This window comes from Bombus vancouverensis, chromosome 4 (genome assembly GCF_051014615.1).
Source record: "Bombus vancouverensis nearcticus chromosome 4, iyBomVanc1_principal, whole genome shotgun sequence".
NCBI classification, from domain to species: Eukaryota; Metazoa; Arthropoda; class Insecta; order Hymenoptera; family Apidae; genus Bombus; species Bombus vancouverensis.
The window spans coordinates 9648173-9665028 of record NC_134914.1 but is presented as its reverse complement, the minus strand read 5'-3'; the positions used below and the strand labels follow the sequence as shown (position 1 = coordinate 9665028).

The window sequence follows — 16856 nt, the reverse complement described above, 5'->3', positions numbered from 1 at the left end:
AACATTGTGCTTGTGAAACAATGTTTTGCTTAATATTTTTCTGAATCACTATTTCTTGCTCCGCCTATCTCCTACAATTTAATAATTTTAATTTATAGAAATTGAAATATTTATACCACGGTGGTGGTATTTTTATCCGAATTATAGGAGTTTTTCTTTAAATCCAAATACATACAGTGAGTTAATTTATCTACATGTATCGATAATGTTGCGTTTGCGCAACTTTGATCAATTATTTCATTATTTGGTCTTGAATAAATTAAAGGGTAGATCAATGAATATTAGTAAAAAGAACGTAGATTTATAATACATATATTTGTGAACCATCTCGGCTGGAATAATCTTCTTGTCCGCGCCGATTGTACAAAATTATCCGTCATAGTCTCAGAAAATTATTCACATATTTATCGTAAGAACGATCGAGTGTGTTCGCCTTAATGACACAATTAAGGTTACACAGTGATCGCTATTAATTAAATTGTACATATTATCGGGTCGATTAACATTACCTTCCTTATATAATTCTCTTTTAATTGTCCTGAAGGCACTTTGTGCAACTGTATGAGAGAAATATAGACATTTATCGAGAACCATCTACAATTTTGGTATAAAATTACCGATCTCGTTATTTGTGTGTTGATAATCTCGATTAACCCTATATGTAGACAATCAAAATGCTGTGAATTTTTGCTATTTAAAATTTTTGCATAAGTTTTGACGTAAAAATATCGAATGATCGAATGAATTCAGAGCGATTTTCGGGTATTTTCGCTAGAAAATAAAAAGTTTATCAAAAGAATTGCCGATGCTAGGGTTAATTTAATCTACGATTTCTACATCAGTTCGCGCTAATTCGTTTTGTTACCTGCTAGTAGACTATAAACGTTTATAAATATATAAAGCTATGTCTGTATATGTATACATCTTTTTCATTTACTTAGGTTTAATAGAAAAATTCATTTCCGTTTTGTACATCCCTAGAGTGTTATTTCTACGTGTAACATGTTACTGCGGGCAGTTAAAACATACGGCAGAGATTCTGAGGGCAGTTTCGTGTTTCCATGTGTATTTTTAACATTAACCTATTCCTTTTAATATTTTTCTACAAAACATTTGCATTCTCGATTATTTACTCGATTATTTCAATCGTTAAATATCAAATGTTTAAAAAAAAAACAACATATCTATCGTAAAAAATAAAAATGAACGAAAATACGTAAAAGCAGAGGCAGTGTTAAAGAATCATTTTACATAGCAACGTAAAAAGAAAGAATAAGAATAATTATTTGGCAGTGAGACGACGCGAGTCAGGCTGCAAATGAACACAAATTTCAAAGCGTCTAATTCGAGAATGGAATCGTGCCTGTATAATACTCAGCCCGGCAATCTCTCGTTCCCGCTCGGATTAGCTTCCGTTTCGGTATTCTGAGTGGCAACGTAAAAATTGACTAAAAGAACCGAAACATCGAGCAACGTTTCCCTAAGAATTACTCGGTTACTATTAAGTGTACTCTAAAGGTCAGAGGCCTTTCCCAGACCTCGTTCTCCTCGCTGATGCCGTTTCGTGGACGTCCATGGATTACCAATCGGAATTGACCAGGTTCCTTTAATCGATTGCGGAAGTGAAGAGCCGATATCCCGTGCTCGTTCACTATCTCAAAGTGGTTGTCGTTGTTTCCTTTAACTATCGTGTATTCCATGTCTTCGTCCTGCAAATAGATACAGAAAATTATAAATTGCAAGAGGAATAATTTTAGAAATAATTACTTTTGAAGTTAACGTTGATAGAAATTAGAATTCTTAAAAGTATTTCTGTTGAAAATACATTTTCGCGAAATGAAAGATCATGAAGTTTCTTGTTTGAAATCGGTTTCTCGAAAAATACGCTTTTCCCAATTTTGTCACTCTTCTAACAAATCGACGATACAAAAATTTTGAACGAACCTTGACAGCCGGCTGCAATTTAATGATTCTCATTCGGTGCCGGGTCTGCCTCAGACTGATTTTAAGAACATGTTCCTCGCCATGATGGTGCCTTTTCGCTGATCTGGCGAACCGCCTCTTTATAATTTCGTTTCTTCGTGAACTCAATTCTTGGTCCATCGATTTCGATCGTGAGTCTCTTCTGTGTCTTCCTTTGCCATTGACCTGTTTGAAAAACAGCGATCGACTCTTTTCACCTGTTCGTTTGATCGAAGTAAAATGATTCAGTTTTAAGATCGAGCTTTGAGATACCTTGCAAGAGAAGCAACCTTCTGTCGATATAGTTTTATCATCCGCAGGTGGTATGTGATAAGGATCTGGATTTATCACGAAGGTGGGCGCGTTGCTAATATCCTCGCCGTAATGTCCTTGCGATAGTGGGTTTATCGTCGACAGACAATGACCCTGGTCGTCGAAATGAAAGATGCCAAATTCAAATAAAATTGAAGTTTCAATTAAAAAATGCAAAATCCGTGTATTAAAATTAGATTACGAGGTTAAAGATGCAAAATTCAAATATTGAAATTTAAAATACGTAGTTTAAATATTACAACTACATTATTTTACAAATGCGAAATTCTTCTTTTGTATAATCTATTTTTGTTTAAATAAAACGAACCTGTCCAATTCGTTGATATCCAGTGGGACATCCACATATGAAACCGTTAGCTCCATTGGGAGTGCATCCAAAGGCGCAAGGACTTCCGATGCACCCGGCGCTAACCTAAACCCACCAGCATCTCTTCTTTAACATCCATAGTACTTCAAATTGTGATTGTTCCTGAACACAGACACTTACCTGAACACATATTTGCAAACTACTATCGAACTGGTAACCATCCGGACAGCCACATTTATAGCTACCAATCGTGTTGATGCAAGTGTTGTCCCCACATGGAGATGTGTTGCATTCGTTTTCGTCAATACACTGATTATAGTAAAGATGTTGAACGAATCCTTCGGGACATCCGCAACGGTAGCTTCCCATAAAGTTCTACGAGTGTAATCAAGTAATTAAAAATTTGCTAATCCCAGTAAACATATAGTATATAATACTCCATAAAATTCCAACAGAATTGTGTAATCTTACTATGATCTTGGAATTTTTACATTTCAATCTTGCTTTAATTTTAACAAATAAAAAGGTTCTTAATATTCTAAGAAATATCTTTCGAGTAGTCATATGTATCAATAAAAATTCCATCGTATTTTTCTCAAATTTCAGATATTTTTCGATACCAGAAAAATACAAAAGTGCAGCGGTGTTAAATTTAAATGATGCAGTCTCGTTACTTAGAATTAGAATTTAAGCGAAGACTATCGTAGGTATTTAGATATTCAAACGACGAGTAAGAATCATTTTTCTATTTCGTTTACCTGGCAACCGTGTTCGCACGTGGTATCGTCAGCGCACTCGTTCTGATCCACGCAGATTCGTCCAGATTGATCGAGCTTGAATCCTCTCGGACAAATACAACGGAAACTGCCAAGAGTATTGACACAAGTACCCGGTTTCGGACAAGTTCCAGCCTGCTCGCACTCGTTTATATCTAAAAGATATCGAATTACGTAATTTCCGATAAAGCTGGATTAAAAGTTGTTTAACTTTCTACGAACCATGACAAGCATCTCCATCTTGCGTATAACCTTCCTGGCAGCCACAAGTGTAACTGCCTTGAGTGTTGATACAATTCTGTTGGCACAGATGATTTCCAGTCGCACATTCGTCCAGATCTCTACAACTGACGCCATCAGGATTTAAGATGAAACCGGCAGGACAGGAACAGATGAAACTTCCTTCCGTGTTCTGGCAATTATATTTGCATGGCCTTGGCGTTAGCTCGCACTCGTTTATGTCTGGAATTGGACATATTTCGTGAAGTCAATTTTATTGATAGATAATTGTTGATGATAATATGAGTATATCGTAATGTCATTGGATGTATTTGAAGGAATCTTATATCTTTGTATATCCTATTGAACGCTATGTGCAATCTGTGAATTTTTGTATTTTCAAATTTCTAATTACCATTAATCTAACGAATACCTACCAACGCATTGGGTTCCAGATTTATCAGCCTTGTAACCCTTATTACATACACATCTATAAGAACCAAGCGTATTGATACACAACCCGTTTCTGCACAAGTCAGGAATCGTTTTACATTCATCGATATCTGAAAGAAATTTTCGTTTTCGGATTATATATAAGTTGAGTTATAATTGAAAATTGTTCCACTTGAAGGAAAATTCAAGTACCTTGACCGTCTATTGAAAAACCTTTGTCCAAACAGAGTTCGTTATAATTGTCAGAATCTTTGGATGGACAAATCTCACAATACGGGCCCCAAGCTGCGCCCATTGTGCAACAACAGTCTGCTTTTGTCACTGTCTTTACGTCGGAAGCTCTTGTGGTGCATCTGCCAGCGATCGTTTGCAAGAAACAATAACCTATTCTGCGATCTGAAAACAATGTTGGAACTTAATATCGAGTAGTTTGATACTTGTTTCCTTTTTTTAATTTTTAATACCTATGCAAGATTTTCCATCGGGACTCTGTTCAAAGCCATCATAGCAGAGACATTGATAACTAGCCTCTAGATTGACGCATCGACCATTTCGACATAGGCCTGAATTAATCGCACATTCGTCGATATCCTTACACTCGTCAGCCATACCGATTTGTTGATATCCAGGTGGACAGATGCACATAAAGGAACCAATAAGATTCTTGCATTGATATTTGCAACTGTTCGCTGGTGTTGCGCACTCGTCCACGTCTGAAAAGATAATTGTACAGCGTTTAATCCGGTGATTTAATTGTCAGAAATCTCAGAAAACCAGTGACAATGTTTCTCGCATTATTTTTTAACACTATAACTACATACTTAGGCGCGAGTAAAGTATAAGTATCAATGAAATGAAAATAAGATGCGTGCGAGAAAATGTATAATGCAAAGAGAAAAACAAGCTTTATATTCCACAAAATGTTTTAAATGTTCATACCTATACAATGTCGTCCATCGGGAGCCAAAGTGTAACCATAAGGACAAATGCATCTGAAAGAACCAGGCGCATTGTGACACCGGAACGCGCACTGGTTGCCGATTTCCAGACACTCGTTCACATCTTCGCAAACTTGATTTACTCCAGGAGTGAATCCTTCGTTACAGGAACACTCGAAACCACCGTCAATATTCGTGCACGTTCCATTGCCACAGATATTTTGTTGGGACAAGCATTCGTTATTATCAATGCAACGCCTGCCACTTGCATCTAATACGTATCCAGAGGGACACTCACACCGGAAGGAACCATCAGTGTTGATACACTCGCCACCGACACAGGCGTCTGGCATGAACAGACACTCGTTCAAGTCGATCCCTGTGTCATCTCTGCCTGGTCCCTCCGGACATAGCCTTTTGAATTCCTCTGTATAAAAAAATGTACACAAAAATTTAATTAGACTAAATTATCTATCGTAGATATAGTATCGTCCTATGTATTTAGTTCTATTGTTTAATCAATGATTTTTATCACCGTTTATTAAGATTTTGAGGTATTTTCTACTTATTGTTATTCTTAAAAATTATTTATAATAGAAGAAGTACTTACCGCTGTCTTCTGGAGGACACTCTTCGCAGTATTTCCCCCACGCTTTTCCCATAGTGCAGCAACAATGTTTTTTCGTCATGGCGCCTGTTCGAGGAGAAGAACATCGTGCACCGTGTCTTATATACCGATCGTAACAGAGTTCTTCTCTGACATCGATGCACCGCATCGAATTTGGTTTGTCGCTTAGTTTGTATCCAACAGGACATTCACAGATCACTCCTCCTTCTGTATTAATGCAGCGACCGTTTTCACAAATTCCTTGCGTCTCCTCGCATTCGTCCACATCTGATATATAAATTTCAATTATAATTGAAATATTCAAATCACGTTACGTAGTCTGTTGAATATTTTACTCACCGACGCACTTCTTTCTCGTGTGATCCAACTCGTAACCCGGAGGGCAGTTGCATATGTACGATCCCATCAAGTTCTGACATTTTCCTGGTGACGGACAGAGTCCAGGAATCTGATGCAATTATTCGTTTTGTGATATTTTCGACAAGATTTCAGTCAGTTACGGTATTGGATTAGTTAGAATCGTGAAAAGTTTTGTTCCTACGAACAACTTACTTCGTGACACTCGTCGATGTCTCTACAGTGCTGACCATCTTGGGCCAACACATAGCCATCAGCACATTCACAGTTGAAAGCGCCAATTGTATTTCGACATCTTCCATTGCGACATAGGAATGGCATTATTCGACACTCGTCGATGTCTGTTCAAAAAGTTTAGACATTTTATTCGTGAAATAAAAGCAGAAGAATTTTGTGGATAAAATAGAATTTACCAGCGCAATCATTATTAGGGCTTAGCTTGAATCCTTGATAGCAGATGCATTTGTACGATCCAAGTGTATTTACGCAAGTTCCATTGTTGCAAATATTCGGATTGCGTTGACACTCGTCGATGTCCACGCAGTTATCTCTATCTCTCGTTAATGCGAAACCAAGACGGCAGACGCACTGGAAGCTACCTTGCAAGTTGTTACATGCACCATTGTTGCAAATTCCGGGTCGTTCGTAGCACTCGTCGATGTCCACACAGTCTCGTTGGCTGAGGCCTAGTTTGTATCCTGCTGGGCAAACGCATTCGAAGTAACCTTGCTTGTTTATACATTGCGCGTTGCCACTGCAAGGATTTGGAATCTTGAATGAAAAAATAAAATAATTGAATAAAAATATTTTGAGAAATATACCTAAATAAAAATAGCCATCCAACGAAAGAAATCAACACTGAAAAATATACGTATAACTAAAATGTGATATATGTTATATAATATAATAATAAAGATATAATTGAATTTTTGTTATCACTTGATTGCTAACCTTTTACATTTAAGGCAATAGTACTTATAGGTCGAAAATTATTTGAAAGATTATGTTACGTTGTTTTACCTGCAAACATTCGTTTTCATCGATGCACTGATGCGAATCCTGATCATACACGTATCCTCGATCACACTGGCACTCAAAACTGCCAGGAGTATTCATGCAACGACCGTGAGTGCACATTGTTGGCATAAGGGCGCACTCGTCGATTTCTTCCGTATGATTCGTTATGGGATTCATTATTTGACCTGGTACCATGCCACATAGAATGTCGTGCTCTCCTAAACGATACATTTAATCTTAATAATTAGAGGTTAATTCGTATTAATATGACAATTATTATTAAGCAAGAAGTGACAGAGATTAAAAAAGCAGAACATCGGTATTTTATTAATCTCTATAATGGGTATCTTATTAAAAAGTTTCTCGGATCTTACGAGTTCTATCAGCTGGACATTTCTCACAAGGACTTCCCCAAGCAGCTCCCATGGAACAACAGCACAACATTTTCGTTTGTGGTTGCATCATGGAATTGAAACATTGACCATCCTCGTAATTTAGGTAACACGATTCCTTTCGCATATCGACACATTCCTCTGGGAAAACATTCAAGTTTATTAAATGTCGGAAACTTTGTTACGCATATAATAACACGAATGATATTTGCTTACTTCCTCCTGGCATTGCCATATATCCTTCTGGACATTCGCAATGATATTTTCCTTGATCGTTGATGCAGCGACCTACTCCGCATATTTGTGGATGCAAAGCACATTCATCTATGTCTATACAGATGCGAATAATTAAGCCATGAGTTTCTTCAGATCCAAAGTACTTAATAATTAAAATAATTAAATTCAATGATACCTATACAACTGGTTTTAGTGTCATCCAAAATAAAGCCCTCGTTGCAGGAGCACATAAAGCTACCAAAAGTATTAGTACAATGACCATTCTGACAAATATTCTCGTGTTCCTCGCATTCGTTGATGTCCTCTAAAATGACAGTCTCCTGATTGGGTCTGTACCCGGAACCACCGGGACATAATTCCTCGAATTCTTTGGTTCCAGCGCGAGGACACTCCTCGCAGCGATTTCCCCAAGCGTTGCCAATACTGCAGCAACAGGTCGCTTTGGTAACTGAAGAAGCTACGTCGAAGATGCACTGCGGTTTTCCGGTACCGTGTTCGAAGCCGGTGAAACACATCGATTTTCGTCTATCTGTAATATTAAATTGTTTATTAAATATTATATTAATATTAAATGAAAAATGATTCTTTCTTTAAATATTGTAAAATATTACAATTAGTACAAATGGATAAATTTTATACGAATATCAGTTTCCATCACCAGAATTTCCACTTATTTCCATTTCTTTTACTGCACTGAATGCACTGATTTAAGAAATTAATTCTTAGAAAAATCAATGTAAAAAGAGTCACTTACCTACACAGGCGTTTCCAGCTTCGACTAACTCGTAATAAGGCGGACACTTGCAAATATATTTCCCCTGAGTATTTATGCACGTGCCATACTGACATGACTGTGGATTCTCACATTCATCGATATCTGTACAATTTCCACCTGAACCATCCAACTTGTAGCCTTCGTTGCACTCGCAGCGGAACATACCGAATATATTCTCACACCGCCCAAATACACAGAGATTACTGAACATCTCGCACTCGTTTATATCCACACAAGTTTGCTCGTTATTTTCGTCAGGATGCATGAAGCCCATTTCACATTCACATCGAAATGATCCAGGGTAATTGAGACAGTGTCCATTTTCACAGAGAGTATTGTCATTGGCGCATTCGTCGATGTCCTTGCAGGCATAGCCATCGCCTCTAAAGCCAGCGTCACAGACGCACTAAAACAATTAGGAATCATTTTCTAATTTCTTTTATTTGCTTATGCAATAAAATTGATTATAATAGCGATCTTCTAATTGTTTCGAACATGTACGTATAATATTGAATACGAGAATTCTATTTGCTTGAACTCTATTTATTGAAAATGTTACGTATTGCTTGATTAAATGAATTGCTACTGACTGATCCAATTCTTGAACTTATATTATTTAAATAAAAAATCATATATGTGTGAAGAATTGATAAAATTCTATATCATTATTATTAGTTAATATCATTAGTTAATATTATTAGTTAATATAATATTATTATTAGTTATAATAATAATATTAATAGATAAATATTATTTCACTGTATTTTATTTGATTTATATAATGCTTACCTTAAAGGATCCCTCGGTATTTATACACTGCGCATTAGAATCGCATCCCCCGTTATTCGTTAGACACTCATTGATATCTCTGCATTCAACTCCATTCCCTACAAAACCTTCATGACACGTGCACTCATATGAACCTTGTGTGTTCTGACATTCCGCGAATTCGCTACAGGAATACGCGTTTAAGAGACATTCGTCATCGTCGGTGCATCCTGGACCTTGGTCTGGCTTCACCGAATATCCTTCTTCGCATCGACAATTGTAAGAACCAATGGTATTGTAACATTCACCATAGCCACAAATGTTTGGCCGCGTGGTACACTCGTCGACATCTGAACAGTTATAACATCTGGGTAATTAAATGTTGGAGATTTTGAAAGTTGATTAATCTCAAGACTACACTTACCAATGCAAGAGGCACTATCCTTGCCAGGAATTAATCCATCGGTGCAAGTACATATGTAGCCGCCAGCTATATTAGTGCATTTTCCTCCGTTACAGATTCGCGGGTTTTCTTTACATTCGTCGATGTCCACGCACGATCGACCATCGAGATTCAACGCGAATCCAGTGCTGTTTAAATGAAAGATGATTTACTATGTATTAGAATATGCTTATATTCGTTTAGATGTCTAAATTAATTTTTAGAATTTTAACTTCATTCCTAATTTCACCCATTTTTTAATCCGCCATATTATTTCTATTATAAGAGAATTATATTTACAATCGCAAGAATTAAAATCTTATCTTAACCAATTCTCATTTCCATAACGATAGAAATTTCTGATTAAAGAAAATTCACCTGCAAGAACAAGAAAAGCTTCCAGGCATGTTCAGGCAGATGTCCTCGCAGCCACCGTTGTTGGTAGCGCATTCATTTATGTCTTCGCAGTGAGACTTCAATCCAGTTTGCTGATAACCATCGTCGCATATGCACTGATAAGTGCCCATCATGTTCTCGCAAACGCCGTTCGAACAGATCCCACTGGTTCTCGAGCACTCGTCGATATCCTTGCAGGACTGCTTGTCAGGACTCAACTCGTGACCAGGCGGGCATTGACATTTGAAGCTGCCCTCGGTGTTGATGCAGGTTCCTCCTCGACACAGTCCTGGTATCTCCTCGCATTCGTTTATATCTGAAATTCGTCATGTTTGTGGATCAATACGATGAGTCGTATTTTGAACACTTGGTTTGAGAAATTAAATCTTCTTAGTACGAGAGTGTTAAGAGATTAATTTCACGTTACATACCCATGCAAATTTTCATTATATCGCTGCTGCGATATCCAGGATTGCAATCACATTGAAAATTGCCAGGCGTATTTCTGCAGGTCCCGTTTCCGCACACTCCATGCATGATCTCGCATTCATCGATGTCTGTACAAGTAACGAGATTCAAACATTATACAATACATTTTTATACAATTTTATTTAACGTTAATATAAGAAGTCAAACAATAATTAAATTTAGATAAACGCCTTAAACACTCGGTAATCTAAATTTTCAACGAAGATAATATACATTATAACTCTGTAACACGATTGAAAGTTAGTAAACTCCAAACACACGAATGAACAAATATAGTATCATTTTCAGCAGTGTGATATCTTCAGCAGTGTATAAATATCTAACTCACCGTTACATTTAATTCCATGTTCGTCCAATGCAAAACCTTGGTTACACTTGCAACTGAAACTGCCAACCGTGTTCTTGCATCTTCCGTTTAGACACATTCCAGGAAACTCGATACATTCGTTGATGTCCTGTTTGTCTGTAAAACCGTCTCCTCTTGGGCATAGTTCTTGATGCGCGTGGGTGCCTGGTTTTGGACAGGATTCGCATCTTTCGCTACCCCATGCACGACCCACAGAACAGCAACACAGACTCTTAGAAAATTGTCCTTCTATCGCATTTGTGCACTGTCCATGGCGATAGTCCAAATAACAAGTCTCTTGCCTCGTGTCTATGCAAGTGATATCTGTACGAAAAATAGATCAACGGTTACTGGTAGAAAAATATATTAAAAAAAATAAATATATCAATAGAAAATAAATATTATGTTAGAAAACGTACATTTTTTCATATCTAAGTAAGAAGACAAGAATATTTCTTTCAATTTTATTTTTTAGAACTCACGCGTTGCATCTAAAGTTAAACCAGGAGGGCATTCGCAACGATAAGATCCATCGGTGTTCACGCACGTGCCTCCACCTTTGCAGATACCACTGTTTAATTCGCATTCGTTTACGTCCACGCAGTCTTTCCCGCCGAATTTCGCGTAACCCTTAGAACATTCGCAGATTGAACGGTCGCAGAGTTCGCACGGGCTTCCCCAGGCTACACCCACCGAGCAGCAGCACTCAGATTTCAGTGCCAGTCTGGGCAAATTGTACTCGCATCGACCATCTATCATCTTGGTCCAGCAGGAACCTCTCCTGTTGTCTGAGAGGAATTTTAATTGTATTTTCGTTCTTTTATTTTCTCAAAAATTCAATTGAAATTTATTGAAAGGAAATAATAATAAACAGATATCTAATCTGATTTACAAAGAGGCTGCAAAGTATTTTCTAAAGTTCAATCAGTCTCTTAGTTTCGATATATTGTATCACTTTTGCATAATACCATTTCACTCCTTTCAGTACTAAATGTAAATAAAAAATCTCTACTTAGAGTTTACTTCTTCAATTATCCTTATGAAAACATAAAATCTCATAGACATATCAATCCACTCATAAGTTTCCATACTTTCAATTTTTTGCTAATTATTTAATATATATGTTAAATATTATACCCATGCAAATGTGGCCAGTGTGATCCAGAATGTATCCAGGAGAACACTCGCACTCGTAGGAACCCGGAACATTTACACAGATTCCGTTCAAACAAACATCTGGTCCAAGTTCCTCGCACTCGTCGATGTCCTCACACATATGGTTGCCCGTGTTGAATCTCGTGCCAGTCGGGCAAACACACTGTTCGAATATCATGCTTAAATGTTTCAATTGGTCAGAGCGTATCTTCCGACGAATCGTTACACCTAATCAAAGATTGGTTTAACACGCGAGTATTTACTTGCCTGGAAGCTCCCAGGGATGTTTCGACATTGACCACCACTGCACAATGACTCCTCCAATTCACATTCGTTTATATCGCTGCAAACTTTTCCTGTAGCATCTACCTCGTAGCCACTGTCGCAGATGCAACGATAGGTTCCCATAAGATTCTCGCAGCCACCGTTCACACAGATATTCGGATTCTGTGCGCACTCGTTGATATCTATTTTAAGGGACAAGAGAGTAGGTTGACTAATCATAATTTATTAAATTATTGCTATTAATTTAGAAGATATATCTCAATGCTGTCTACGTTCTATCTATAATTAGTATTTATGTAATTTGATATTCTTATAAATATGAAGAATTGAACCTAAATAGGAATTTATCTCTTCTGCTAAATATTGTAACTAGTAATTTACTTTTGTCAGTTTATATACTTCTGCAGATATACATTTTTATTTCTATGCTTTATAGTTATTTGTATTTTAACAAAAAAATTTTCCGTAAGTACAAGAAGAATGTTTTTCTTATTAATTTCGGTAATTACCATCTCCATTGTAAGTCATTCCTGCGCCATGTGGACACAAAGCGTCAAATTCGCTGGTACCCGGGAGTGGACAGGGTTGACATGTGCTTCCCCAGCCCATAGGTTGTCCTAGTATTACAGTACAACAGCAGCAACTTGATTTTGTTACTGCTGTCGATGTAGGATTCGAGCATTGTCCGTCTCTGTACTGGGAATAGCATAGGTCTCTCCTCGTATCTGATATTAATTAGAATATTTCCATGTAAATTAGCCGAAACCTTTTTTAATTAAAAAATAGAAAATAAATCAAGACTAACCTAAACAAGATCTTCCATCTGGTCCCAGATTCAATCCAGAATAACACTCACATCGGAAGCTACCAGGAGTATTGGTGCAGCGACCATTTTGGCACGGGCCACTCAAGCATTCGTCGATGTCTAGTCAACGATAAAATCTTTACTTTTCCAATATCAGAGTTGGAAAAAATTTCATTTACGAAGAAATAGGAATACACACCGATGCAGTGACTCTGGTCCGGTCCAATTCGGAAGCCAGAATCGCAGACACATTTGAAGGATCCCTCCATATTCACGCATTTTCCATTCTCACACATTCCACTTGTTGAACACTCATCCATGTCTACGCAGAACGTATTATCTCGAGAGGCTGTAAATCCAGATTGACAAATACAATGATACGATCCTGGTGTGTTTTCACATCGACCGTTTAAACAAATTCTTGGATTGTCGGCACATTCGTTGATATCTGCAAATGTACGATTGATTGGTTAATTAAATCTAAGAAAATCATGAATTATTAATTCCATATAGGAAAGGGAAAATAAACTGTGTTTACCGATGCAAGTATTTTTTGTAGGAGATAAAGTGTAACCATCGTTGCACTTGCATTTGAAAGATCCGTTCATGTTGATGCAATGCCCATTATTGCACATTCCGGTGTCCTGACATTCATCGTGATCTATAGAAAAAGAAGTCAAACAAAAATTCATTCAATACGAGATAATTGGTTTTCTGGAGACATCTGATTTTGATTAACTTTAAGCGTATTTGTTCGATATCAAGATGTTAAGGCCATCGAAATATGTGTTTCTGATGATATTCCACAAATTTACATAAATTTTATAAAGTATCAGCTACCTATAGACACAGACGATACTATCTTTTTAATCTATTTTTTATTTATAATTTTCCTCTCTTTTTCTTATTTGTTTTCTTCGAATTTCTTACCCGTGCAATATCTGCCTTCACCAGAAACGACGAATCCCGGCGGGCACTCACACGTGAAGCTTCCTTCGTAATTCTGACAAGTACCACCTTGGCAATATCCCAACAGACACTCGTCAACGTCCTCGCATCTGCCAGCCTTCTTCGTGAATCCAGGATAACAGGCGCACTCGTATCCGTCCTTTGTGTCTATACACTTCCCGTTTCCGCAAATGTCCGGTCTCAGCGCGCACTCGTTTATCGCGATGATCGGCTGCAGTTGTTGCAAGCAAAGCCTGTTGTAATCGTCTATAATTGAGTAATAACACGGATCCCGTTACTCGCCATTACTATCAGCATTATCTGCGCTTTCTGGGTGACTTTATTTTCGTTCGTTCCACTTGAACGTTCATTATTTGTCGTAAGCCTGCTATTTTCGTATCGTTTAGCATTTTTGCCGTTCTACATACCACTTCCGTGATTCGGACAGATGTAGCACTCGTCACCCCAGCCACGTCCCATGTTCTTGCCGCAGCAACAATCCTTCTTGCTCAGCCTCATTGAAAGCCGATTCTTGCATTGCCCGTTTCTGTTCACGGACGTGTAACACAGACCTTGTCTTCCATCTATGATTTTGTCAATGGCGATATCGTTATTGGCGAATCATTTTTGTCGATAATTTTGTTCAATACATACGGTCATTCACAAAAGTTTTCGTATTTTTATGAAAGGTATAGATATATAAAAATAGCCTGGTTATAGATCGTACGAAGATATTCATGATTGATTCTCATCGATTAATTTTCTATGATGATTTTCATGAATGCACAAGTAAGTTGTTTGTAATTCGTTTGCAATCGCTTATAGTTCTCACCGATACAGAATCTTCGGTCTTGGCTCTGGATAAATCCTGGATTACAAAGGCAATAATAGCCACCGTTCGTGTTTATGCATCGTCCATCTGCGCAGATTCCTTCTTCTTGACATTCGTCTCTATCTTTGCAAGAGTTGGTCTCGGGATCTCTGGCCTGACCATCGGGACACTCGCAGGTAAATGAACCCGGTGTGTTCACGCACTTGCCACCCTCGCATAAGCCTGGTATCGCCTCACATTCATTGATATCTAATCAATGATGATATAAAATTAAACCTCAACGAATCTTAAATTTACAGACACCACAAGTTGAAATTTTATATATATAAAATCAAGTACTATCTTCGAATTGTTCGAAACGAAAAATTATCACAAGAACAATTCGATAACTTTAATTCTAAATAAATTCCATCAATATCATAATTGTAATCATTCGACTCATTTGTGTCAATTACATGTTAATATATTAGATTGTTCCAAAAGTTCCTTTCGTTTTATAAGGAAATAATAGATGCACGACATTGTTTTATATTATTTATTGAATTACGTATGATCCATTTTGTTCTGTTGCTACAAAATTTGTTCCATTACTACAAAATGGATCATACGTAATTCAATAAAATAATATAATACAAAAAATGTTGTGCATCTATTATTTCCTTATAAAACGAAAGAAACTTTCAGAATAACATAATACAAAAATGAAGCATACGTATAAGTATAACCGAAAAAAGCGAAATACTCCTTATAACATAGAATTCTTCGTATTTATTTATCATTCTTTCTTCGTGTTTATGAAAATATAAAACTCCATAAATTGTCAAAATTGCAATCCAGTAATCACTCACCAACACACTGGCCTTGGTTAGTCTTCAAGTGACCCAGCTCGCAGTCGAGTCGGGCGGGACACCTTTCGCAAGGGTGACCCCAGCCCTTGCCCACGGTGGCGCAGCACAACTGTCGCGTGCAAACGACACCCTGCAGATTTGCCAAACACTGTCCATTTTTCACTTTCGTATAACACGGTCCAGTTCTAAAGGGAAAGGAAGATTAACGAAATCACTGCTCTCGAACCAATCGAAATATGAGGGCCTTAAATAGTCGCATACCTATAATCTGTTTCACATCGTCTACCGGTATAACCGTAGATACATGCACAACGATCTGGACCAATACATCTTCCTTGGTTCAAGCATGGCTCTCGACAAATTGCTATTTTAAATAGACGATAAAATCACGAATTGTGTCTAGCATAAATTATTGTAAGGAATTAGGCGAAACGATAAGTTTCGATGACTCACGTTCGTTACAAAATTCGCCTTGATATCCATTACGACATTGACATTTGCCATCCACGCAGTTGCCATTTATACAATGCACCCTGCATCTTCCAGATTCACCCCTATCTAACGCGTTGCCAGTTTCGTGTGTAGTAACTACGAGAGTAGACACATGGATTATTTTTAGAAAATTACAATATAAGTAGCTTTCGTTCACTTTTAATAAATACAATTTAAATATTGCAGCTGCCTATTTGTCGCTGTGAACATTTTAGTTTTTCTAAAATTCCAAAGAAATATTCTCTCACCTTTGGTTTGACTGCTGCTGCAAGACGAAGATACTGTGCCACCATCGCACAAGCAAATATTCGGCCTGATGCATCTGCCCAGTGGGCCGCATCGTCTAACGCATATAGCTAAAAAGATATCGATATTTTTCTTTCCATGCTCCATATTTCATAAATCAAGAGATATTATTTCATTAGTAAATTTCAGATTTTCAAACACAAATTATTTAAGAGAAATTATATAATATTTTACATTGCCGTAATACGAAAGAAATCTTTATCGAAAGAGGAAAGTCACATATTTCATTACAAGACACGAAGCCATTTGAAATTTGAACTCGAGATCGGTATCGCGACCGCATTCGCGCGCAACCATGCTATATAGAAGCATTGTGGAGACAATGCGATCAACAGGAAGCGTGTAACAGG

At 37.4% G+C, this 16856-nt stretch overlaps 1 protein-coding gene across 1 annotated transcript in view; it reads right to left on the bottom strand.

The window, feature by feature from the left end:
- Positions 1 to 296: 296 nt before the first annotated feature.
- Positions 297 to 16856, bottom strand: part of LOC117156727 (fibrillin-2) — a 30870-nt gene continuing 14310 nt past the window's right edge. Inside the window, exons 4-42 of the mRNA XM_033334019.2 lie at positions 16449 to 16556; positions 16162 to 16296; positions 15970 to 16072; positions 15709 to 15893; positions 14861 to 15109; positions 14457 to 14612; positions 14011 to 14295; positions 13619 to 13741; positions 13280 to 13528; positions 13081 to 13200; positions 12785 to 13000; positions 12258 to 12457; positions 11973 to 12153; positions 11318 to 11623; positions 10818 to 11159; positions 10432 to 10557; positions 9983 to 10316; positions 9587 to 9753; positions 9184 to 9512; positions 8374 to 8800; positions 7795 to 8148; positions 7599 to 7712; positions 7365 to 7523; positions 6994 to 7208; positions 6387 to 6744; positions 6169 to 6314; positions 5956 to 6064; positions 5599 to 5883; positions 4990 to 5415; positions 4515 to 4763; positions 4243 to 4446; positions 4035 to 4160; positions 3601 to 3840; positions 3361 to 3533; positions 2783 to 2977; positions 2603 to 2707; positions 2236 to 2388; positions 1945 to 2148; positions 297 to 1709 (exon numbers count right to left, since the gene is read on the bottom strand). Of these exons, the coding sequence (XP_033189910.2) occupies positions 1488 to 1709; positions 1945 to 2148; positions 2236 to 2388; positions 2603 to 2707; positions 2783 to 2977; positions 3361 to 3533; positions 3601 to 3840; positions 4035 to 4160; positions 4243 to 4446; positions 4515 to 4763; positions 4990 to 5415; positions 5599 to 5883; positions 5956 to 6064; positions 6169 to 6314; positions 6387 to 6744; positions 6994 to 7208; positions 7365 to 7523; positions 7599 to 7712; positions 7795 to 8148; positions 8374 to 8800; positions 9184 to 9512; positions 9587 to 9753; positions 9983 to 10316; positions 10432 to 10557; positions 10818 to 11159; positions 11318 to 11623; positions 11973 to 12153; positions 12258 to 12457; positions 12785 to 13000; positions 13081 to 13200; positions 13280 to 13528; positions 13619 to 13741; positions 14011 to 14295; positions 14457 to 14612; positions 14861 to 15109; positions 15709 to 15893; positions 15970 to 16072; positions 16162 to 16296; positions 16449 to 16556 (8378 nt within the window). The 3' untranslated portion in view covers positions 297 to 1487. The remainder of the gene's footprint in view (positions 1710 to 1944; positions 2149 to 2235; positions 2389 to 2602; positions 2708 to 2782; positions 2978 to 3360; positions 3534 to 3600; positions 3841 to 4034; positions 4161 to 4242; positions 4447 to 4514; positions 4764 to 4989; positions 5416 to 5598; positions 5884 to 5955; positions 6065 to 6168; positions 6315 to 6386; positions 6745 to 6993; positions 7209 to 7364; positions 7524 to 7598; positions 7713 to 7794; positions 8149 to 8373; positions 8801 to 9183; positions 9513 to 9586; positions 9754 to 9982; positions 10317 to 10431; positions 10558 to 10817; positions 11160 to 11317; positions 11624 to 11972; positions 12154 to 12257; positions 12458 to 12784; positions 13001 to 13080; positions 13201 to 13279; positions 13529 to 13618; positions 13742 to 14010; positions 14296 to 14456; positions 14613 to 14860; positions 15110 to 15708; positions 15894 to 15969; positions 16073 to 16161; positions 16297 to 16448; positions 16557 to 16856) is intronic.